General features: G+C 40.7%; 1 protein-coding gene and 1 non-coding gene across 2 annotated transcripts in view; both read right to left on the bottom strand.

Moving 5' to 3' along the window:
• Window positions 1–18,410, bottom strand: part of LOC149751454 (uncharacterized) — a 78,225-nt gene extending 59,815 nt beyond the window's left edge. Inside the window, exon 1 of the mRNA XM_089926977.1 lies at window positions 15,145–18,410. Coding sequence (XP_089783103.1) covers window positions 15,307–16,905 — 1,599 coding nt within the window. The 5' untranslated portion in view covers window positions 16,906–18,410 and the 3' untranslated portion in view covers window positions 15,145–15,306. The remainder of the gene's footprint in view (window positions 1–15,144) is intronic.
• Window positions 18,411–25,125: 6,715 nt separating this feature from the next.
• LOC120112293 (small nucleolar RNA R71) lies at window positions 25,126–25,234 on the bottom strand. Its single transcript, XR_005513766.1, has one exon. It is a non-coding gene; the product is annotated as a small nucleolar RNA R71 (small nucleolar RNA).
• Window positions 25,235–25,745: the final 511 nt, after the last annotated feature.

Genomic DNA, 25,745 nt, shown 5'->3' on the forward strand with positions numbered 1-25,745 from the left:
ATATATATATACACACACACATATATACCAAGATAAACCAAGGTCACCAAATGAGATGATTTTTAGAAATTTGCTTGTTTACCAAGATAAAAATTATGTATTGCCAAGCCATGTGCACACAGACATGCATATAGTAGCGCATTGTTTTGGTTTCCTGTACATTAATTTGTTTTCTACGTTGCTTTGTTTGCCAAATTCTTAACATACACTACTATATCCATACATTAATATTATTATACGAGAGGTATTTGTACTTTTCTTTTTTGAAAAAAACAATTCCCAATAAAATTGTAGGTTTATTTATGTTAATAGCGCTCCGAGGCTGCACTCCTTGTGTTAATGTGTATGCCTATCAGGTCTCAGTTAAGCAAGTCCATTGCTCGTTGTGGGTCTAGCCAAAAACAATAAAAATAAGCACCCACTGGCTAGGCTATCACCAACCTTAGTTATAGTAAGAATTAAGCCTGCAACTCCATTACTTGGATTTGACTTGAGCTTTTTTGGATTATATTTTAGATCCGGACTCAATCCATGAGCTAATTAGAATGATCCACAGAAAACTTTTCAGATTCATTAGAGCATTTGAGCCAAATAAAATCAAGCATGAACTTTAACCCAATCTATTGCATTCAGGTTCAGATTTGGTTGGACGTAGGTTTGGAAACAATGCAAGACAAACGAAAGTATTCAAAATGGAAACTAGGAAATGTGCTAATATAAATTGGGTTAAAGATCACACATGGAGTACAAAAGGTGATAATTACCTTAGCTCTGTGTGTGTAGCAACTCAGAATCTTATCCAAAAAGTTTAGTCAGAATGTATTATTTGGATTTCTTGATCCTGTATAAGTTTCTAAGATTTACTCAGCAAATAACCTACGTGGTACTAAATAGACACCCACACGGATCCTCACAAACTCTCCCTATTTATGCTCCGACGTTCTCGTCAAGCTAAGGGTTCAAATCTATATAAATCTAATCACAAGCACTACGATCAGCCCATGGTCAGCTTTAATGGAAACATGTTGCAGTGTCCCCCAGTCCATATATGTTATGGGTCAGATCCGGTCTGATACTATTTTGTTATAACCGAAGACCTCACCCAAAAAGGCTAGTGGAAAAATATTTTTTTGGGCTTCTTAGTCCTATATAAGTATCCAAGTTCTCCTCGGCGAATAACCGATGTGGGACTAAACATACGCCCGCACGGGTCACAGGTCCTCAACATACTCCCCAAGTTCAGGCCCTTATATCATTATCAGACTAAGGTTCAAATTTATTCAAATCTAATCACAAGCACCATGTCGGCCTATAGTCAGTCTCTATGAACCCGTGTTGTAATGTCCTCTAGTCCACATAAGCTATAGGCTGAGTTCGCTCTAATACAATTTGTCACAATTCAGGACCTCACCCAAAATGGCTAACTGGAAGGTATTTTTGGGATTTCATAGTTATGTATAAGTACTCAGGATTTTTTCGGCGAATAATCGATGTGAGACTAAATGCATGCCCACACGGGTCCTCCTGATGTCGGACTAAACACACGCACGCACGGATCTTCACATACTCTCCCGTTTAAGCCCTGACGTCCTCGTCAGGTTAAGAGTTCAAACCCATTTAAATCTAATCACAAACACCATGATCGGCCCATGGTCTGCCCCAATGCATCCGTGTTGCAGTATCTCCTAGTCTACATAGATTATAGATTGTGTCTACTCTGATATCATTTGTCATAACTCAGAACTTCACCCAAAAAGACGAGCTGGAAGGTATATTTTGGATTTCTTAGTCCTATATAAGTACCTAAGATCTCCTCGATGAATAACCGATGTGGGACTAAACACATATCCACATGGGCCGTCATGGTGTGTGTGTGAGAGAGAGTTCACTATCTCGATTAAATTAATCTGACCAGTCTTTTTGAAATTATAAAGCTATGCCTACAAACAATGCATAGTGCTGGAATGAGTTACTAATTTGTGAAATAAAAAATTTGAGATCCATTAGACACCTTTGTTATCTTGACATTTCCTTTAAAATAACCTTGAGATTCTCTTTAGCAATATTCACGAATTCACCTGTCTTTTATCGTAAAATCTTGTTGTCTTTTGTTCACTTCTCTTTCTTGCAAAATGTTCTCATGTAATTTACGAGTCATGGATAAAGTGATCAATAAATCTTTCATTATTTTGGTAAGTAGTTTTTCTTAGAGGCGCATGTCTTATAAAATTCCATCATAGAGTTTAGACATGTGTCGCCCATTCATCTGTATATACAAGTTAAATTTGCAAGATACGTGCGTGAAATATACAATCAAAGGTTAATAATTTAATCTAAGAACTCACACCATCTAAGTGCATACATGTACATCACATTTGAGTCCACCGATCATACCAAACGTCACCATCAATGGTATATACAAATTTCAAAACTTTTCATACTTTTTTTTTTCTTGATGGTTTGTTGGCCTAAAGATCTGTGCCTACATTTTTGTACTCCACTCCACTTCATATTCCAAATCTTTGGAATCAACACAATAATATAAACCCGGTCACTGGTCAGAGGCTGCGCAGAAGAGAGTGTGTTTTCTGGGAGCAGAGCATCAGACACAGGCTGAAGGGCTGGCAGGTGAGTTCCCTATCCATAATGAGTAGAGTGATCCTGGTATGTTCGGTCCTCAGCTCGATTTCAATATTTTTGCTCTCCAACACCATCGTGCCGCTTGCACCACTGCGAGCGATAGAGCAACTTTTTAGGACCTTCATCTAAAGCCATTAGGGGGAAGGGAGAAGTGTGCACCCACTTGCCTGGGAGGTAATTTGTCAGCCAACCGATGGCGGTGGCGTCGGGATCCACTCCTTGGTGGAATAGCAGGAGGTACTTACGACCAGACATGCAACCAGGTTTCTCCTCGAGCCGACAGCTTGTGGGGATCCTTGATGAGGGTCAAGTATGGGGAACCGACTAGAGCACATGCATTCCGCACCGATCACCGGAGCTCCTTCATTTGGAGAGAGATCTGCAGTCGAGGTCCGAAGATCTTGGAGGTGATCAGGTGAGACGTTGGAGATGGACGGGCGATTGATATTCTTGAGGACAGTTGGTTGGCGGCGGAACAAATTGTGGCTCTGCTGATCCCCATCGAGGAAAGGGCAGATTGGAGAGTTTGGAGTGGCACTGGGAGACTGAGAGTGAGCGCCCGAGAGGCCTGGCGATGTGGGCCTCGACATGGCAGATTGAGGAGGCTTGGATCTGGAGGCTACGCGTTCACCCCCCGGTTGCCATGTTTCTTTACAAGGTGGCTTGGGGGTGCTTACCTACCAAGGATGTCCTAGCGTGTGGAGGGGTGAGGGTCCCCCTTGCATGTGAGGCTTCTCAGGTGACGGAGGAGACCATTTGCCATGCCCTCTTTGGTTGCCCATGGGTGGCCTAGATTTGGTGGTATGCTGGGATATCCCCCGTCATTGGGTGGGGCACGTCCCCATTGGAGGTGTTTCTTACCCTCCTGAGGACGTTTGAGAGGAGGTCAGATATGGTGGAGTGAGGTGTCTTGTGTCCCTATTTGGCCTACTATACTTGGCTAGATAGGAACGCCCAAATTTTTGAGGATAGGCGGCTCCATCTGATGGTGGCGGCGGCTAGAGCCTTGCTTTATGCATCGGAAGTCATCAGCAGTGCACCATCTTGGTCCCCTGAGACGGCTAGGGGGTCTCTCATCCAGCTGAGTCAGCGACCAAGTTTATCCTTATTTCTTGGGAGCCCCCACCTTCTAGTTTTCTTTAGGTAAACTTTGATGGCAGTGCTACAGAGTAGGGTGTGAGAGGAGGTGTTGGCTTTGTGATCAAAGACCACCACTCTAGATTTGTGGTAGTTGGTGGGTGCCGGATCTACGATACCTTGACTAGTGAAGAAGAGTTGCGGGCGGCATGGGAGGGTACGTCTACACGAGGCGCACTATTGGTGCCGAGTATATTTACCTGGAGGGTGACTCGGCCTCAGTGATCGAAAGGATCAGCGGGCGGCATACCATCGTGGATGGGTTGTCATTGATTCAGGACATACAAAGAACGACCGAGGATTGTGGTGCTTTCGGGCCGCACATGTTTACCAGGAGGCAAACATAGCCACTGACTAGGTGGCCTCCTCTGCAGCACATCACTCTGTGGGCTTCCTCTAGGTGAATCAGGAGGACGTTTCCGACCCGCTGAGACAGCTTCTTTTTTATGATTTTATTGGCTATACTCATATTCGTTTGGTGTAAGGTGCCGGTGTATCAAAAAAAATATTATAAAGAATATAGCAATACAACCTTGAAAGAAGGCTTCCGTTGATTGAACAATATATTAATCTCATTGGAAAGAGAGTAGGGAAGGTATGCCGGGTGCATGCCTCCCTCAAATGTCTAAAAGCCAAGGCTTCTTCATCTTTTACATGATAACAAAACATAAGATGATAACAAAGACAGTGAAGGTGTAAGACCCCAGAACTGGGCCCGGTCCAAATGACCGGCCCAGTCCCAAAACCCCGGCCGCACGTGCGACGCACGTGAGGCGACGGGATGGACTGGTTCCATCCCGAAGAAGAAGGAAGCCCTGTTTTTAGGGCAGGGCTTCCTCTCCTCCTTAAGATCACCGAGAAGAGCCGCCAGGGAGAAGGGGCGAGAGATTTTCTTCGCATTGCCAGAGAGAGAGAGGAAGAGGGAGAGCCAAGTAGCATGGGTGACCCTTTTCCTTCATCGTCGCCGGAGAGGAAGGGAGGTGCCGGATCTTCGTCGGGGCAAAGGTAAGCTTTTTCCTTCTCCTTGCTTGGTGATTAGCCATGGTGGGTGGTGATTTTAAGCTGGCCGATCGCCGGATTTTGGCCCAAAAAGGGATGCTTCGCTTCGGCTAGAGGCGTTAGCGCCGGCGTGCTCGCCGCCGCCAGCCGCAGGGGGTGGTCGGGCTTGCTCCGCCGCCTCCTGCCGCCGTCGGGGCCGGCCACCATGGCCGCCCCGGAGTCCGACCGAGAGGGAAGAAGAAGAAGAAGGGGGGGTCACGGGACCCCCTGTTTCACCGAAGGAGAAGAGGGGGAGTCGGGAGAGAAAAGAGAAGAAAAGAAGAGAAAAAAAAGAAAAGAAAAAAAAAGGGAAGGAAAGAAAAGAAAAGATAATAATAATAATAATAGTAAAATAAAGGGAAGAGGGTGGTCTACGGGTATGAACCCGAACCCGAACCCGAACTCAGGGTGCTAGGCACTCCTGCAGGGTCGGCCATGGAGAAATATTAAATTTAAGTTTTTTTATATATTGTGATTAATTTTAAAAGAAAATATGATTTTTGGATATTAGGTCCTGCGGAAAATTTATGAGATTAATTGGATTTATTGTGGATCGCGTTCAATGTAAGTAATGAACTGCCTTCGCTAGACTCTTCATTTATATAATATTATTTTTGCATCGAATAAATTGTTAATGAATTTATATGTGATTTATGAATTTTACGAGATGATGCTTTGAATGAAAAATGGATATGTGAATTGGAATAATATTTTTCGGACTATTGTTATATTAATGTTCTTGCATTGTATATGCATATTTAGATCGGATTATGATATATCTATTATGTTACAAAAGAATTTTGATGTGCATCAGATTTAGAGCTCTCAGCTTGACTATGTTCTGGACCCTGCCAATAGGAGGTTATGCATTGGCAATTTTGGCCCCACCACAGGGTATAAGTGTGGTATTCTGGCCCACTCCGCAGGGTATAAGTGCGGTATTCTGGCCCACTCCGTAGGATATAAGTGCGGTATTCTGGCCCACTCCGTAGGGTATAAGTGCGGTTCTGTTTCTGATCTAGCCATAGGGTATAAGTGTGGTCGTAGCTAAAGGCTGATGAGATGAATGTGATTTGTTTCGAATTAGATTTATGATTATGTATGTGGATATTCGAAAGATACGGATTTCAATGAATTTGTGCTTGAAAAGGAATTGATTATGTTATTATGTTGATTCATCGTAATTTGTATTTATATTTTATATTATTATATGAATTGACTAGTTAAGGTGTTTATTACTTACTGGGCTGTCTAGCTCATTATACGATTTCTTACTGTTTTTACAGATCCGAAGAATTAGCTCGATTCGGGGTTTTACAATATGGGAGAGCGAATACAAGAATTATGACACAAGTTATCTTAGATTAGGTTTTATTTAAATTAATGTTCTATCTTTATTGTTCCGCTGCGCATTGAGAACTGTGAAACTTTATAATTTGTGTCAGTCAATGGAATAAGATTGCATTTATTTCAGTTGAATTATTTTAGTTATATATTTGAGATATTTGGTTTAGATGCCTTGCATGCTCGTAGGGAGAGTTTTCCACGGGTGTGCGGTGGTTGGCGCGACCCCCGGCTCGCGATCTCGGGTCGGGGGCGTGACAACTTTTATGGTATCCGAGCATGAATGGATAAATTCTAAGATAAGAAAATCTGACATGACATGAGTGTAGATGGGTAGACACTAGGGACATTGGGACGTTAGTTTATGATTATTGTAATAACCATTCTATGTACTTGTAATGAACTGGTAAGCTTATTATTGGTATGCTGCTATCTGATAGACATAGATCAGGATGCCTCCACGTCGGACGAGAAAGACTACTCGCAGAGCTACTAATAAGGCACCCAACCCGCAAAATGACAGCACACCCCAACAAGTTAGTAACACCCCTCAGCAGGAGAGAGTCGTCAATCCTTCTAGTGATACTCAGATAGGACAATAAGAGCCGGGCCTAGGCCAGGTTATGCAGACCATAGTAGGCCTTATGCAGATGCAACAGCAGGTGCAACAGCAGTTGCTCCAACAACAAGCGCAGTTGCCCCAGACACAACCACAGCAAGGACGAGGGGAACAGTGTGAACAGCATAGTAGTATAGCTGAATTTAAGAGGCTGGCTTCTCCAGCTTTCAAGGGGACTACAGAACCGTTGGAAGCAGACAATTGGCTTACAGAGATGGAAAAAGCATTTGCTGTCTTGAGATGCCAGGATGATGAAAAAATTTTGTTTGCATCATACATGATGCAAGGTGAGGCATTCAACTGGTGGCAGATGTTGGAACATAAATATGAGCAGGATAGGGAGCCACTCACTTTGGAAAAATTTTGAGGAGCCTTTTATGATAAGTATTTTCTTCGGAGTGTAAGGACGCAAAAAGAGCAGGAGTTTATTCATCTAAAGCAAAGAAATATGATTGTTGCAGAATATGAAGCCAAATTTACCGAGCTAGCCAAATTTGTTCCAAAGTTAGTCGAAGATGAACTAGATCGAACGCATAAATTTGAGATGGGACTAAAGACTGAAATTAGAAAACAAGTGGTACCTTATGAATTGACTACTTATGCAGCTGTGGTAAATAAGGCTTTGATAATTGAAAGGGAAGTTAATGATGAACGGTTGGAAAGGGAAAGAAATCAAAAGAAGAGGAACAGGTCAAATGATTTCCAGGGGCAGAGCAATGAAAACGCTAAAAGTTCAAACAAGAAATCTACGAGTGACAACCCTAAGCAGATGAATAGCAATAAATGTTCCAGATGTGGTAAGGCTCATGCTGACAAGGATTGCCATTGGAACACCGGTGCCTGTTTTAGATGTGGTAAGATAGGTCATAAAATTGCAAACTGCCCATAAAGAAACGAGAATAGATCTACTCAGGCAATGGAAGGAAGCCAGGGGCCAAAGACTCAAGGAAGAGTATTTGCACTTACACAGCAAGATGCACAGGCTTCTGATGTGTTGGCGACAGGTATTAATCTAGTCCCAATATTTATTTCTATTTATTGTTTTGCCATGCCCACTGCTCTTTGTTAGACAACTCATTATGCTGCTAGAAAGGATTAAATAGTTACATAACATTTTTTTGATTGATAGTCAAAAGAAGAATATAAACTTTTAACTTTTGAAAGTGTTCATACGGAATAAGATATAATAATGAATGTCCCAACAAGCAAGTAATTCTAGAAAAAAAAAAAATCTAGACTTGACACGGGTATGTTGAGGTTTAAATCAGAGTGTGCAGAGAAAGTATGGTGAATAGAATTATTTGACATTAGTCAGACAAGACGACTTGGATTTGAAGAGTGTTATGACTTGATTTTGAAGAAGTATTCTCAACTTTTTAAAACTGTAGGTACGCAAATTTCGGGGACGAAATTTTTTTTAGGAGGGTGGGATGTAAGACCCCAGAACTGGGCCCGGTCCAAATGACCGGCCCAGTCCCAAAACCCTGGCCTCACATGCGACACACGTGAGGCGACGGGATGGACTGGTTCCATCCCGAAGAAGAAGGAAGTCCTGTTTTTAGGGCTTCCTCTCCTCCTTAAGACCACCGAGAAGAGCCGCCAGGGAGAAGGGGGGAGAGATTTTCTTCGCATTGCCGGAGAGAGAGAGAGAGGAAGAAGGAGAGCCAAGTAGCACAGGTGACCCTTTTCCTTCATCGCCGCCGGAGAGGAAGGGAGGCGCCGGATCTTCGTCGGGGCTAAGGTAAGCTTTTTTCTTCTCCTTGCTTGGTGATTAGCCATGGTGGGTGGTGATTTTGAGCCGGCCGATTGTCGGATTTTGGCCCAAAAAGGGATGCTTCGCTTCGGCTAGAGGCGTTAGCGCCGGCGTGCTCGCCGCCGCCAGCCACAGGGGGTGGTCGGGCTTGCTCCGCCGTCGGGGCCGGCCACCATGGCCGCCCCGGAGTCCGACCGAGAGGGAAGAAGAAGAAGGGGGGGTCACGGGGCCCCCTGTTTCACCGAAGGAGAAGAGGGGGAGTCGGGAGAGAAAAGAGAAGAAAAGAAGAGAAAAAAAAGAAAAGAAAAAAAAAGGGAAGGAAAGAAAAGAAAAGATAATAATAATAATAATAATAGTAAAATAAAGGGAAGAGGGTGGTCTACGGGTATGAACCCGAACCCGAACCCGAACTCAGGGTGCTAGGCACTCCTGCAGGGTCGGCCATGGAAAAATATTAAATTTAAGTTTTTTTTATATATTGTGATTAATTTTAATAGAAAATATGATTTTTGGATATTAGGTCCTGCGAGGAATTTATGAGATTAATTGGATTTGTTGTGGATCGCGTTCAATGTAAGTAATGAACTGCCTTCGCTAGACTCTTCATTTATATAATATTATTTTTGCATCGAATAAATTGTTAATGAATTTATATGTGATTTATGAATTTTACGAGATGATGCTTTGAATGAAAAATGGATATGTGAATTGGAATAATATTTTTCGGACTATTGTTATATTACTATTCTTGCATTGTATATGCATATTTAGATCGGATTATGATATATCTATTATGTTACAAAAGAATTTTGATGTGCATCAGATTTAGAACTCTCAGCCTGACTATGTTCTGGACCCTGCAATAGGGGGTTATGCATTGGCAATTCTGGCCCCACCACAGGGTATAAGTGTGGTATTCTGGCCCACTCCGCAGGGTATAAGTGCGGTATTCTGGCCCACTCCACAGGGTATAAGTGCGGTATTCTGGTCCACTCCGTAGGGTATAAGTGCGGTTCTGTTTCTGGTCTAGCCACAGGGTATAAGTGTGGTCGTAGCTAAAGGCTGATGAGATGAATGTGATTTGTTTCGAATCAGATTTATGATTATGTATGTGGATATTCGAAAGATACGGATTTCAATGAATTTGTGCTTAAAAAGGAATTGATTATGTTATTATGTTGATTCATCGTAATTTGTATTTATATTTTATGTTATTATATGAATTGACTAGTTAAGGTGTTTATTACTTACTGGGCTGTCTAGCTCATTATACGATTTCTTACTGTTTTTACAGATCCGAAGAATTAGCCCGATCCGGGGTTTTACAATATGGGAGAGCGAATACAAGAATTATGACACAAGTTATCTTAGATTAGGTTTTATTTAAATTAATGTTCTATCTTTATTGTTCCGCTGCGCATTGAGAACTGTGAAACTTTATAATTTGTGTCAGTCAATGGAATAAGATTGCATTTATTTCAGCTGAATTATTTTAGTTATATATTTGAGATATTTGGTTTAGATGCCTTGCATGCTCGTAGGGAGAGTTTCCTACGGGTGTGCGGCGGTTGGCGCGACTCCCAGCTCGCAATCTCGGGCCGGAGGCGTGACAGAAGGCAAACAGCACAATCCATGTCTCCTGTGCTCTATTAATAGATTCATAGAGCACTAAAGTGTTTTAAGCCCTCGGCCAACCATGAGGCACCCACCAAAAAAGCCCTGAGGTTAGGAAGTACTAAGGACATTTGTCACCCTAGTAGCTAAATATTGGCAGGGTGTAATGTTTCTTCATTGAACTTTTTTATTAAGCTTAGAATAGAGATCTAAGATGATTGAAAATATCAGCTCAAGTAAATCTTATTATAAAGAACGGTTTAATGCCTCCTACTTTACTATTGAATGGAAAGAAGCTTGTTAATATAAATTTTGCAAACCCTACAATTATTTTGGCCAAGGAATTCCACTGCCTGCAATATTTTACTAATATCGGCTGCTTGTGAAATATCAGCATCATTGTTCAAGTACTTGAGCTTCCACCGTGCCACTGACTTCAAATTGGGCAGCATGGTAGGTAAAGCTTTTGCACTGTATCTATCTGCAAGTCTCCATTGAAACCATGAGTAGTTGATCTGAGGTCAGTTAGCAAGATGCAAGGGATTATAAAATTGCAAACAATCACATGCAATAGTTGTATTTGTATTCTTAAATTGTACATAAGTACAAGTAGCTCCATAGGCTGAGGTTATCACCTTGCTGAGGACCATTTTCACAGGGAAACTCTAATCAACCTTCTTGTTCTTCCAATCACTACTTTAAATTTTGGAAATATCACTCTTGACGTGCAAAGCCAAAGCAAAGCTTATGAGATGAGAGAAATGCCCTAGAGCCTCTGTTGATCAATGAACATAATACTCGTAGTACAATAGCATGAGACTTATGGTTCTAGGATCCAACTAGATTCCTTAATGTACATGTGGCTCAAGCTAGGTTCGACAGTGGTCAGACCCAGTCGTTGTGCTTCTAGAACACCAATCTAGAATATTCTAGAAAGTCGTGAATTAGCCATGTCTGCTCCAATTATCTCCAACAAGAATCTTCTCATATCTTTGCATTTGCACACTTACATGGAGGGAGCTCCAAATGTAAGCCACTACCTACTAGAAATAAGTCATAGTGGCACAGTCCAAGGACAATCAAAGGGTTGCTTTTATGCTCCGTGATCCTAGACTTTTTGACAAGATAAGATCTTCCGTAGTTAAGCATCTAAACCTCAGTACAGCTGCCTCGGTGTAAAAGTGTCTTCAGAGAAGCCTTTTTAGACCGAGAGCTAAGGTTGTTTTCTGAGGTAGGAGTTAGTACCGCTGTGCTAAGCTGGACTCATCCATATGAAGTCATGAATTAAACATTGCCGATGCCAAATGGTCACCTTATACTATTCATACAGCTAGTGCAGTGCAGTGAGTCCTTATCTCACCATTAATTAATTAGCTGCTGAGGTGCACAAATGAGATGTGTATTTTTTGGAGTTGAGGTGAAAGTGATACACTTTGCAATGAATAGGAGATCTTATGGTTGGATGGGTACATGCAATACATTGATAAAGATATTATGCATTTGGAAGATTATAGGGACTTGAAGTTGTGTGTGCAGATATATGTGGGGCACACCTCAGAGAATTGCAGTCACAAGTCTGGTATCATGGCAGTGGAAATTTCGTAGAAGGAAAGCAAGAGAGGAAGAAGTTATTTGAATATTGCATATGATATACTTATATACAAGTATATTTAAAAAATAACATACTTATATACAAGTATAGACAAGTTATTTGAATATTGCATATGATATACTTATATAAGTATGATATACTTATATACAAGTGTATGCGAAAAATAACGGTGTGGAAACATGCATGAAGAACAGTCAACAATAGGAAAAGATAGCTTTCAACGCGATATTTGGCATATGATTCATGAACAGATCATAATTTTGTAAATCAATGAGTAGTCTGTGAATGGTTTGACATATCTTGCAGATAATTTTTTTTAAAAAAAATAAAAGAGTAGTTTAATTGTTTTTTCAGTAAACTAAATATGTTGAACAAACAAATAACAATTTGCAAAATACGAAAGAAGCATTGAAGGCATCGACCTTTATTTGACAGGCACGACAATCCCCTATAAATATTTAATGACGTCCGACTGACTTCAAAATTTTGAAGCCAATAAAGTCATACCTTGATACTATATCTGTCACGACCCCCGCCCCGTTCCCGGCGGGCCGCCGCGACGGTCCTAGGGTGCGGGTAGGCATAAGGCCACCAGCCACCACGTAGAACCCTACTACCTATCAATCATCAATAAATTCTGAAAATTTTGGCATGATGCATGCACAAAATGATCACCTTTCCTATGGTGACCTGTCAGGATTATCTCATTACATACAACAACGCTACCTGTCAGAGCAGCAATCACATAACCTGTCACATAACGAACCTGGACAATATATATCAATACATCATCACAGGCATATAACTCAACTGTATAAAAATCTGGTTCCCATTCTATCCATGGTCAAACCCATATCCACAACAGGATCTATGACTGTAACTATACACTAAATACAACAGAAGGTTTATAATACACCAAAAGGGAATAAACCTCTATCTACATTATACTATACTATACTATGGAGCGGCACAGCTAGCAGGCAACCACTAATCCTGCTCCTCTCTATACAATACCTTTCCTGCAATCAAAAACATCAAACTGGGGAGTGAGTATATAAATACTCAGTGAGTGGAGTAGAGAGTACTATGCACATGAGACAGAATATAATCATGGCTCGAGATGAAATCTCAAGATCAATAACAAGATGAACATGAACTCAACATAGAGAATATGGAGTAAATCATCAATATCACCACAATCCATATTAACTCATCTGAAGCATATATGGAATAATCAAGTAAACATATATGCTACTCATGAATATGCTCAACAGATCATAATGCTGGAACATACAAATCAGGTGTCAATATACTGAAATCATCACTAGACAGCTGTCGGGAGGTGGGTTTTACGCCCCAGGCGAACCAGCAACAACTCCTTACTGTCACATGCATATGCAGGATAATACACCATATCGATAATGGAAATGCTAGACAGCTGTCGGAAGGTGGGTTTTACGCCCCAGGCGAACCAGCAACAACTCCCTACTGTCACATTCATATGCAGGATAAGACACCACACTAATCATGTAAATGCCGGCTAGTATCCAGAACAGAAATCTATCTCACATCTACATACTAAACGGCACCTCGCGGGAATTCTACATCCGCGGAAAGCCATACTGCACCTCGCGGGGTCTTACTATGCCCGGCGGCAAGCAGAATATAAGTCGTAGGACCGGCCGATCCTACGCCTAGGGCCGTGTCCCCCCTAGGAAGGGACTGGGCTCCGCCCACCCAGAAGGCTACTATGTGCACAAAGGCCGATGTTCAACCCCCATCGACTATAGGTGTCCTGCAGATACTGCCAAGCCATGCATAAATGCCATAATGCACCCTCCCAATACTCTACTAAAAATGAGTATAATCAAGACTACCACTCACTTGATCATGACCCAATCATAAACTAACATCAGGGTTAGGAGTGAGGGTCAAGGAAGTGCAATACAACTCAATATACCACTAAAAAGGCTCTACAAATCTTTGAAATGGAGGAAATGAAATCAATTTACAAAAGAAGTTATTTCACAATTTGGAACCAATTTAATTACTCATAAAAGAGTATAATCAAGCTACGACTCACAAGTCTTTAAAATAGAGGAAATGAAATCAATTTACAAAAGAAATTATTTCACAATTCGGAATCAATTTGATTACTCATCAACCCCTCGTAATTCCTCTCAATGTTCCTCAAATGCATGTACAGAATAATCAAGCATGGAGAATCAAAATATAGAGGAATATACAACAACAATTAATCAATAGGCTCAGGTGGAATCAATTCACACCTGGCGACATTCATGAAAATGAATTAAGGATGCTCATGGTGCAAAGTACATGACTCCCACTCACCTGTCAATCTGGCACAGCCCTGATATGCCTCCAAAAATCTACAGCTGGCAGTGGGGAACTTCTTCCTCTTGTTCCCTAGCTTCTTGCCCAACTGATACATGCATTTACAATATATTTAGTTTTGTATCAAGGGCTATAATCTACGTGCCAATTATAATATAGGGAACTTTAATTGATTCAACTCCCCTGTTCCCTAAATCTTTTCTTTTCTTTCTTCTTTTCTTTTTCTATTAATTAACTCATCATTTATGTGTATTAGGGACTCCCTTGCACGAGTACAAGGTCTCCCTTAGCCTAATCTAGGCTTAATACCCTATTATGGCATGAAATCCCTTATTTTCCACCCGGATGAACAGTAACCCGAACTGACAGTGGGTTACTTCATCCCGGTTTTGATCCACTTTCAGGACTCCAAATTTGATGAAATTTTTACCTAACATTCTACACTCATAGAGGATTCCAAAGAGATAATATGCATCATCATCGGAGGCCGTTTGACCCCCTAAATAATTCGCCGAAGTTGGGACTTCGACACAGTTTTTCCGTAGTGCCGGAAAAATTTGTTAAAATCCGATTCTTCCTCTTTTAACCACCTCTACAACCCTTATCCGACCCCTCTAGACTATATCCACCCTTTGTATAGCCTAATGTCATCAAAAGACTAGATAGGGACGGATATTTACCTTTTTCTTTTTGGAAATCGAGGTCCTTGCGTAGAGGGGAAGGAGATCTACACTTTTCCCTTCAGCTGGAAGTGCAACCGGGATCTCTTTCCTCCTCGAATCCCCTTCCTCTTTTTCTTTCTTCTTCTTCTTCTTCTTCTCTTTTTCTTTCTTTCTTTCCTCTGTTTCACGCCTGAGAACCCCCTCCCTCTTTCTCTCGGTTTCATTCCAAAAGCCAGCTCAAACCCTCCAATTAAATCACATCAAGATACTATTCACCCTTTTTTTTAATATTATTAAATTCCCATTTTGCCCCTAACACTTCAACATATCTACGGTTATGCCATTAACTTTTGATTCCTTCCAATTTTACCCCTTATATCAATTTTAAAGGACTATTCTATCCCTTTTTTATATAAAAAAATAAAAAAAAAAATTTGGGGTTATTACATCCTCCCCCCCTTATATAAAATTCGTCCTCGAATTTAAAAGAGTAAATTATCTGATTACTCAAAGGGGTGAGTGTATCTGCTCTTCATATTCTGCTCGGTGTGGTATTGGGAATCAAATAAATTGGGAGTGTTTTACCTTCTATCTCTACCACATAGGTAGGATATACATACTTCGCTTCTATACTATCCCCTACAGGTGTACTAATAGCTAAGGGAATATGCATTAATATCTTATCCTTAGCTAACTTCTTAGCAAAATAAGGGAACACAAATGAATGGGTAGCTCCAGAATCAAATAACACTCTAGCTTTAATCTTATCAATGAGGAGCATACCTGTCACAGCTGCATTCGATGCCTGTGCCTCCTGTGGATTTACCGTGAACACCCTTCCTTGCCCTTTGCCTACTGGAGCTGACAGTTGAGATGGTCCAGCACTCTGCTGTGATGTTTGTGCTTGACCTCTGCCTCTGCCTACAGGCTCCCTACTACTAGGCCTGTCCATCTGCACAGAAGAGTAGGATGCCAAAGGCACAAACTGCTGGGTGGCACCCTGCGGGCATTCTCTGACAAAATGACCCGGCTGTCTACATCTGTAGCACACTCCCTGACCCATTCTGCATCTGCCAGGGTGCTGCTTCCCACATATGCTACATACTGGCCATGATTGGAACCTAGATTCAGTTCTGGCCATAGTGACTGGAGGACGAGGTACTGATGGCAGAAAAGTATCTTGTGATTGACCTCTTTCTCTCCATTTCCTCTTACGTGGGGCAGGTGGAGCTGAGCGTACAGACTGCTCCGTCGGGCCCTCCGAGAGATCTACTCCCTCAGATCTATTTCTACTGCTTTGCCCTTTCCCCATACTCATTTTTCTCTGTTCTCTTTCAGCTCTTTCCTCTTTGTTTCTGATCTCCCACTGTTTTGCTTTATCAATTAGCCTAGACAAGGTGGGGACCTCTACTGCCAGTACTGCATTATAAAGCGGGAAAATCAGACCCCGCCTGAATCTTTCTATCCTGGCAGCTTCAGTGGGGATGATGTAAGGAGCATACTTCCCCAATCTAGTGAACTCACGAGCGTACTCAGATACGCTCATTTCGGGCATCTGCTTCAGCCTCTCAAACTGAAGAGCCCGATTCTCCCTCTCAGCCGGAGACAAGAACTCATCCATCACTGTTTGCCTGAACTCTTCCCAGGTTGGAGGATTCCTACTGTACAATCTGTCCTCCACTTGTCTCTGGTACCAGTCCCAGGCATCTTCCTTCATTGTAAGCCCTACAAGTTCTATAGCTCTTGCATCAGAACAGGGCAGTCTCCGTATCATCTTTTCAGTCTCCTCCAGAAATCTCTGAGGATCTTCACCTTCTTCCCCCTTAAACTCCGGGGTTCTGAGCCTCAGAAACTCCTGTACAGTAATCCCCTCATCATCTAGAGCCCGTCTGGCCAAACTTCTTGGCACAGGTACAGGAGGTGGGATAGATACTACTGACGGGGCAGGAGGTTTCCCCCGAGCAATCTGCTCCCTCAGAGCCTGATTCTCCGCCAGTAACTGTTCTATTAATGCATCTCCACTTTCTACCTCTCCTTGATCATTAACCCTCCGTCTATCAGCAAGAAGAAATTTTTCTCTTTGGGGCTCGACATGTGCGGAACCCGAATCCAATGCTAAATCTGGCTCCATCCTCCTTCCAAGACGAGCAGATCCTCTCCTTGGAGGTATTCTTTATATATCTACATACTGAGTCATAAAATGCTTTACTAAATTGTAAATGACCCAGCAAATAGCATAAAAAAAAAATTCTATGCTCCATAGTATAATCCTATACTTAATCCTGACTCATCCTATTGCTCTGACAGGACTCTTCTTAACCTTTGCTCTGATACCAAGCTTTGTCACGACCCCCGCCCCGTTCCTGGCGGGCCGCCGCGACGGTCCTAGGGTGCGGGTAGGCATAAGGCCACCAGCCACCACGTAGAACCCTACTACCTATCAATCATCAATAAATTCTGAAAATTTTGGCATGATGCATGCACAAAATGATCACCTTTCCTATGGTGACCTGTCAGGATTATCTCATTACATACAACAATGCTACCTGTCAGAGCAGCAATCACATAACCTGTCACATAACGAACCTGGACAATATATATCAATACATCATCACAGGCATATAACTCAACTGTATAAAAATCTGGTTCCCATTCTATCCGTGGTCAAACCCATATCCACAACAGGATCTATGACTGTAACTATACACTAAATACAACAGAAGGTTTATAATACACCAAAAGGGAATAAACCTCTATCTACATTATACTATACTATACTATGGAGCGGCACAGCTAGCAGGCAACCACTAATCCTGCTCCTCTCTATACAATACCTTTCCTGCAATCAAAAACATCAAACTGGGGAGTGAGTATATAAATACTCAGTGAGTGGAGTAGAGAGTACTATGCACATGAGACAGAATATAATCATGGCTCGAGATGAAATCTCAAGATCAATAACAAGATGAACATGAACTCAACATAGAGAATATGGAGTAAATCATCAAAATCACCACAATCCATATCAACTCATCTGAAGCATATATGGAATAATCAAGTAAACATATATGCTACTCATGAATATGCTCAACAGATCATAATGCTGGAACATACAAATCAGGTGTCAATATACTGAAATCATCACTAGACAGCTGTCGGGAGGTGGGTTTTACGCCCCAGGCGAACCAGCAACAACTCCTTACTGTCACATGCATATGCAGGATAATACACCATATCGATAATGGAAATGCTAGACAGCTGTCGGAAGGTGGGTTTTACGCCCCAAGCGAACCAGCAACAACTCCCTACTGTCACATTCATATGCAGGATAAGACACCACACTAATCATGTAAATGCCGGCTAGTATCCAGAACAGAAATCTATCTCACATCTACATACTAAACGGCACCTCGCGGGAATTCTACATCCGCGGAAAGCCATACTGCACCTCGCGGGGTCTTACTATGCCCGGCGGCAAGCAGAATATAAGTCGTAGGACCGGCCGATCCTACGCCTAGGGCCGTGTCCCCCCTAGGAAGGGACTGGGCTCCGCCCACCCAGAAGGCTACTATGTGCACAAAGGCCGATGTTCAACCCCCATCGACTATAGGTGTCCTGCAGATACTGCCAAGCCATGCATAAATGCCATAATGCACCCTCCCAATACTCTACTAAAAATGAGTATAATCAAGACTACCACTCACTTGATCATGACCCAATCATAAACTAACATCAGGGTTAGGAGTGAGGGTCAAGGAAGTGCAATACAACTCAATATACCACTAAAAAGGCTCTACAAATCTTTGAAATGGAGGAAATGAAATCAATTTACAAAAGAATTTATTTCACAATTTGGAACCAATTTAATTACTCATAAAAGAGTATAATCAAGCTACGACTCACAAGTCTTTAAAATAGAGAAAATGAAATCAATTTACAAAAGAAATCATTTCACAATTCGGAATCAATTTGATTACTCATCAACCCCTCGTAATTCCTCTCAATATTCCCTCAAATGCATGTACAGAATAATCAAGCATGGAGAATCAAAATATAGAGGAATATACAACAACAATTAATCAATAGGCTCAGGTGGAATCAATTCACACCTGGCGACATTCATGAAAATGAATTAAGGATGCTCATGGTGCAAAGTACATGACTCCCACTCATCTGTCAATCTGGCACAGCCCTGATACGCCTTCAAAAATCTACAGCTGGCAGTGGGGAACTTCTTCCTCTTGTTCCCTAGCTTCTTGCCCAACTGATACATGCATTTACAATATATTTAGTTTTGTATCAAGGGCTATAATCTACGTGCCAATTATAATATAGGGAACTTTAATTGATTCAACTCCCCTGTTCCCTAAATCTTTTCTTTTCTTTCTTCTTTTCTTTTTCTATTAATTAACTCATCATTTATGTGTATTAGGGACTCCCTTGCACGAGTACAAGGTCTCCCTTAGCCTAATCTAGGCTTAATACCCTATTATGGCATGAAATCCTTTATTTTCCACCCGGATGAACAGTAACCCGAACTGACAGTGGGTTACTTCATCCCGGTTTTACCTAACATTCTACACTCATAGAGGATTCCAAAGAGATAACATGCATCATCATCGGAGGCCGTTTGACCCCCTAAATAATTCGCCGAAGTTGGGACTTCGACACAGTTTTTCCGTAGTGCCGGAAAAATTTGTTAAAATCCGATTGTTCCTCTTTTAACCACCTCTACAACCCTTATCCGACCCCTCTAGACTATATCCACCCTTTGTATAGCCTAATGTCATCAAAAGACTAGATAGGGACGGATATTTACCTTTTTCTTTTTGGAAATCGAGGTCCTTGCGTAGAGGAGAAGGAGATCTACACTTTTTCCTTCAGCTGGAAGTGCAACCGGGATCTCTTTCCTCCTCGAATCCCCTTCCTCTTTTTCTTTCTTCTTCTTCTTCTTCTCTTTTTCTTTCTTTCTTTCCTCTGTTTCACGCCTGAGAACCCCCTCCCTCTTTCTCTCGGTTTCATTCCAAAAGCCAGCTCAAACCCTCCAATTAAATCACATCAAGATACTATTCACCCTTTTTTTTAATATTATTAAATTCCCATTTTGCCCCTAACACTTCAACATATCTACGGTTATGCCATTAACTTTTGATTCCTTCCAATTTTACCCCTTATATCAATTTTAAAGGACTATTCTATCCCTTTTTTATATAAAAAATTAAAAAAAAAAATTTGGGGTTATTACAATATCTTCCACACAAGCCACCATTGTAAACCGGCTTTAAAAGGGTGATGCTCGATGACTAATTTTTTAGATATTCTATATGTGAACATCTATTCTATGGTTTAGGCTTGGTCTACTTGACTGGTTCGATTTAAGCTTGGCCCATTACTGGCCCATGCATGCTACATGCATGACAGAAAGTGGAAGACTTCGGAGAGAGTTTTCTTTATCTTCGGCAACTCCGAATAGAAAATGAGGATATAGGGCTGCCGAAACTCTAGGCTCCTCTATAAATAATCACCTGCTTCTCTCCATGACCCTTCCCCAAAGAGCAGCGACCCTCATTTTTCCCCTTTTCTCCCTTCAAATCCATGACTTCCAGCCATTGTGCCTATTGTAAATCAAGGTTGTAGTGCTCATCGAAGCTAGTAAGAGCCCCGATCCCCTTTCACCTCACCTTCCCTTGCGATTTGGTTTGTTGCTGGCCAAAAACTCGATCGAAAATCAACCCAGGAAGGATTTGTTCAACATCCCTATTTCCTGGCCTTTATTCCTTTTTTTTTCTAGCCACTAGCGCCATCATCGCTTGACATCGAACCCTTGGCCGAACTCCTTGGCCTCCTTATTGCCCTCCACAGTTAAAATTGTGGCCGCCGGTGAACAGCTAATGCCTAAAACGAAGACACAATGAAATCCCCTATTTCTCAACGCTTTTCTTTGTTTTTCTTGCGAGCCGATCATGACCATCAGCTGCTCTCCGCTACCTACTGCCACCTCGCAAGACGACCCCCCCCCCCCCCCCTTTCTTTCTTCTATTCCTCTTCTTCTTCCTTGGGAATGGCAAGAGGAGGTCCTCCACCATGCTGCCAAATAAAAAAAAAAAGAAGAAGAAAGAAGGAAAAGAAAGAGAAAAAGCAAATCCATCCCTATTTCTCTCTCTCTACTCAGTCCATTGAAGGGTCGCGACCTCTTCTGTGAACCCTTAGTTGATGCTTGGCCTAGTGGCTATGTGAGGACCCGTGCGGGCGTGTGTTTAGTTCCACATCGATTATTTACTGGGTAGATTTTGGGTACTTATACGGGATCAAGAAACCCAAATAATACCTTCCGGCTAGCCATTTTAGGTGAGGTCCTAGGTTGTTGCAAATGGTATCAGAGCGGATTCATAACCTATGTGGATTAGGGGACACTGCAGCACAGATTCATTGGGGCTGACCACGGGCCAATCGTGGTGTTTGTGATTAGATTTGAATAAATTTGAACTCTTAGTCTGACGAGGACGTCAGGGCTTGAACAGGGGGAGAATGTGAGGATCCATGCGGGCGTGTGTTTAGTCCCACATCGGTTATTCGCTGGATAGATCTTGGGTACTTATACAGGATCAAGAAACCCAAATAATACCTTCCGGCTAGCCATTTTAGGTGAGGTCCTAGGTTGTTACAGGCTATGCCACATGTCGGCCCCCACCCCTGACCCATGTCGGGCACTACTATACCCGACCATCATTAATCGGAATTTTGTTTTTTTTTTTAGCTCGACTCTTGTTTCATAGTTCTAATAAGATAGATTATCAAGATTGGTCTAACCTAAGAAGTTGGAATACACTACCTAGTTGGCCATGTCCTTTCTCCATCGTAGCTTTGTTGAGCAACCTTAGAACCCACTATTTTTGGTCCCTATCAAAAAATCTTGGCCTCGATCAGGTCTTTGCTTCATGATTTATTGATCGAATCGTTTGAACCTGACTGATCCAGAGCCACTACATACAGTAACCTGGCCAACCATCCTTTTTTCTTGTTATTTTAATACTATTTAAGTCATCAAATAAGAATTAATTTTGTTTTTAATATCTTAAATAGGTTTAGCAAATTTATCTAGTGAACTTTGAGGGTTTAATGCATAAAAAGGTAAATAATCTTAACAGTTCTTATTAGCCTTCAAATTTTCATATATTTTTCATGCTTATAATTTATATGAAAATACAAAAATAATATTAAATATTGATGATATTAGTTTTTTAAAAATGAAGGATCAAGCATTGGATATTATTAAAAACTCATAATTTATCGTAAAATAATGGTTCTATGAATATTTTAATATTAATTACTTGTTTATGAAATTTGAACTCCATATTTATCAAATTTGCATTTTTGGTATAAAATGAATAATTTCATGACTATTCTATTGTCAGAGGCTTATTTATGGACTACGAACTCTATCAAGCCATTTAGTATTTTATCCATATATAATTTAAGAAAATATGATTTAAACAAATATACTTAAAAAAATATTTTAAGAAAATATAGCTAAAGGCTCTTAGATATCTTTGTATGGCCTATTAAAATGAGGTAGATCAATATCCGAAGCTAGTTTTATGTGACCTTACCAATGGATAATAGTAATTGACATATGACCCTGCCAGTATGCAATAGTAGTTAGTATACAAATTTGCTCGGCATGATCCTACCAACTGACAATAGTAGTTGGTATCTTGTTGACTACACCTCATGAGTATAATAGTGATATTAGAATTTAATCAAAGAGAAATAATTTGAATTATGACATGGTTAAATGGAAAATGATTTATGACTTTATTCTTGCTATACATTTGGAAACATGTCGATGAAATATAGATGATTTATGCATGCAGGATTGGCTCTATAAGTTGCTTTATCATATAGTACTACGAAATATTCTATCTTGTAATAATTGTTATTTTCTCCAAATGATGCATTGATTCATACAAAAACTTATGCTTGATCCAATAAAATAGTGTAAAGTTTGTTTACTGAGCTCATATCTATTTTTATTTTTCCTTTTCCAAAGAAATAGAGTCACTAGAATGAAGAATGGTTTAGACTTGGAGTTTGACTAGAAAGCTTTCTGATTTTGTAGCAGAATTTTAGTTTTTTAATTGATTATGAATTTATGTTGATGACTTTTTGAATACTGAGGATATGGGTTTTGGAATTTAAATTTGGATTTAGTCGCTTCGAACCAGCATTTATATAATTAGTTAATAATGATAGATGATGAGAGCACAAAGTGCGATCTACATACCACTTAAATGAGTGTTACTGCTAACAAGATAACGATAATATTGCTGAATTAATATTATATTTTTGTTGGGTGCAGGTTATTCTAAATCAAAGCTGAAATGCGCATCAGCAGGACTAAGTTCAGCCGCATGAAACAACTATCAGCCTGCGGCCAAGCCACAGCCAATGGGGAGACAAGTCAACGGCTAGCAGCACATAGCAAGGGAGCCACATCAGCGATCCGTTTGGCTCACAGCCAGCCTTTCGTGATGCTTTCATCCACGTTCCCAACATTCTTCCACATCCTATCCTTCCGGATCCACGATCCAACTATCTGTCTTCAGCTAACCAAATGGAGTTAAGGAGATTGAATGCCCCATTACAGTCCAATTGAAATAAAATTTGGTGGAGATGAAGTAGATATATTAAGGTTTCATATGCAATAAGAATCAGTCAATTGGAACTCCAGAGAAAAAGTTATGAGGCTGCAAAGTTAGGTTTCCCTAAACTGCCAGCCTGGGCCCTAACAGATTGGACCTTTGTGTAGTATTTTAATAATTTCAGGAGCTACAGAAGTCCAATTGAGCTAATTCAAGTTTTGTTGGAAAATAGACTTCCAAGGATTTCCAATGGCTATAAGAACATAAAATTTGAAGATTCGATGTGATCTAAAGAGCCTCCCAAATTTTATGCTGATATTGGTACTCGAGGGTGAAGTTGGAAAAAATGCATGCAAGTGTGTCTAAGCCGTATTTCCTAGGGTTTTAAGTCCCTAAACCCTATATATACTTATGAAAACTCGCCGTTCAGGGGGGACGAAAGGCGGCATTACAAAGAAATCATGAAGAGGAGCCTCAATTCATGGAGAGCTAATTTTTTTGGTGAAGGATGATGTATGAACCTTTGCTTTATTGTTTCTTTGAAGTAAACTCTGAACTTTTCTTCTAAATGATTTATATCTATTGATTTGTTTTGGATTCTTGCATATTTATTTTGTAAATAGTTCTTAAATGGTTTGTGTCTATTGATACATAGATTGCTTTAGTATTTGATTTGTCGTAGATGTAATAGGCACGATGAATGCTTAGAAGTTGAGTTCATGTGTTCCCAAAATATATTCCATGATTAGATCTATTCTGCTTTTGAATCTCTAAATCAAAAACCGTAGAGTTTATTCCTTGGATGCAACATAATCAAGGGAGATTCTGAATCCCTAACCATATCTATTTCATTGAACTTTGTTTATTTACTTATTATTCTCTCCTTTTAATTTCTAGAAACCATCTGAAATTACATATAAAATTACGCTAATAACACATAGATTGCTCCCTGAGGAATCGACCTTGGACTTCCGAGTTATACTACTTGTGCGATTCTCTTGCACTTGGAAAAGTAGTTTTGCGAACGCATCAAGTTTTTGGTGCTGTTGCCGGAGAGTGGCTGATTTGTTAGCATATTTTCAGATCCAATTAGAGATTTGGTTTAGGTAAGTTTCAGTCTTTTTTTAAAAATATATATAATAATAATAATAATAAATAAATAAAAATAAAAAATATATATATAAAAAATTGCATGCTAAAGTGGAACAGGGATGACATTGGTCGATTAAGTCGTACATTTTTTGACAATTCCTTGGGACACATTTCTGAGATTTCTTCGCAGTATCTCACACCTTGTGAGATGGCTGATTTAAATGAAAAGCAGGGAGTCACCACGATCGAGAACGTGAGCCCCCTGTTATGACTTTGAGACAATACCTACAACCTACTAGGATTACTCAACCTTTATGCATGATTTTTTTGATAATGTAGGACATTTTGACATCAAACCCGGGGTAATTCAATTGCTACCAAAATTTCATGGTTTAGAGTCCGAGAATCCTTATCTTCATTAAAGGATTTTGAAGAATTGAGCATCACATTTAGGGTGCCGAACGTCACCGAGGATATTCTCAAGCTGTCATTGTTCCCTTTCTCTCTAAAGAATAACGCCAAAACATGGCTACACTCCTTGCGACCTAGATCAATAAGAACTTGGCAAGAGATGCAGAGAGAATTTTTGAAAAAGTTCTTTCTCACACAAAGGACCAACTTTCTAAAAAGGCATATCAGCAATTTTCAACATAAAGATAATGAAACCTTTTATGAATGTTGGAAGAGATTTAAAGATCTTCTTCTCTCATGTCCTCATCACGGGTTTCAAACTTGGAGAACTATTAGTTTTTTCTATGAAGGTTTATCTCCATAGATGAAATAGTTTGTAGAAACCATGTGCAATGGTAGATTTTTGGAAAAGCAACCTGATGAGGCATGGGAATATTTTGATTCACTTGCCGAGACTGCCCAACTATGAGATAATGGGGATAGAAACAATAAGCCTTTGCCCAAGCCTACTAGCTCTGGACATGGGGGCCTTTACAACCTCAGAATAGAGGATGATCTTTATACTAAAATGGCAGCCCTCACTAGGAAGGTAGAGGAAGTTGAACTTAGGAAAGTTGAGCCTGTGAAAACTATAGAGCTCAGAAATGAATGTTGCGGGATCTGCGACATGTCTGGTCATTTCACCACAGATTGTCCCACCATACCTACATTCAAGGAAGTCTTGCACGATTAGGCAAACACTATGAACTCCTACCAGAAGTCTTACAATGATCCATTCTCGGATACCTATAACCCTAGTTGGAAGAATCATCCGAATTTTAGGTGG

Source organism: Phoenix dactylifera, chromosome 13 (genome assembly GCF_051530095.1).
Source record: "Phoenix dactylifera cultivar Ajwa chromosome 13, Ajwa_hap1_PhDact_Kaust_v1.1, whole genome shotgun sequence".
In the NCBI taxonomy this organism is placed as follows: Eukaryota; Viridiplantae; Streptophyta; class Magnoliopsida; order Arecales; family Arecaceae; genus Phoenix; species Phoenix dactylifera.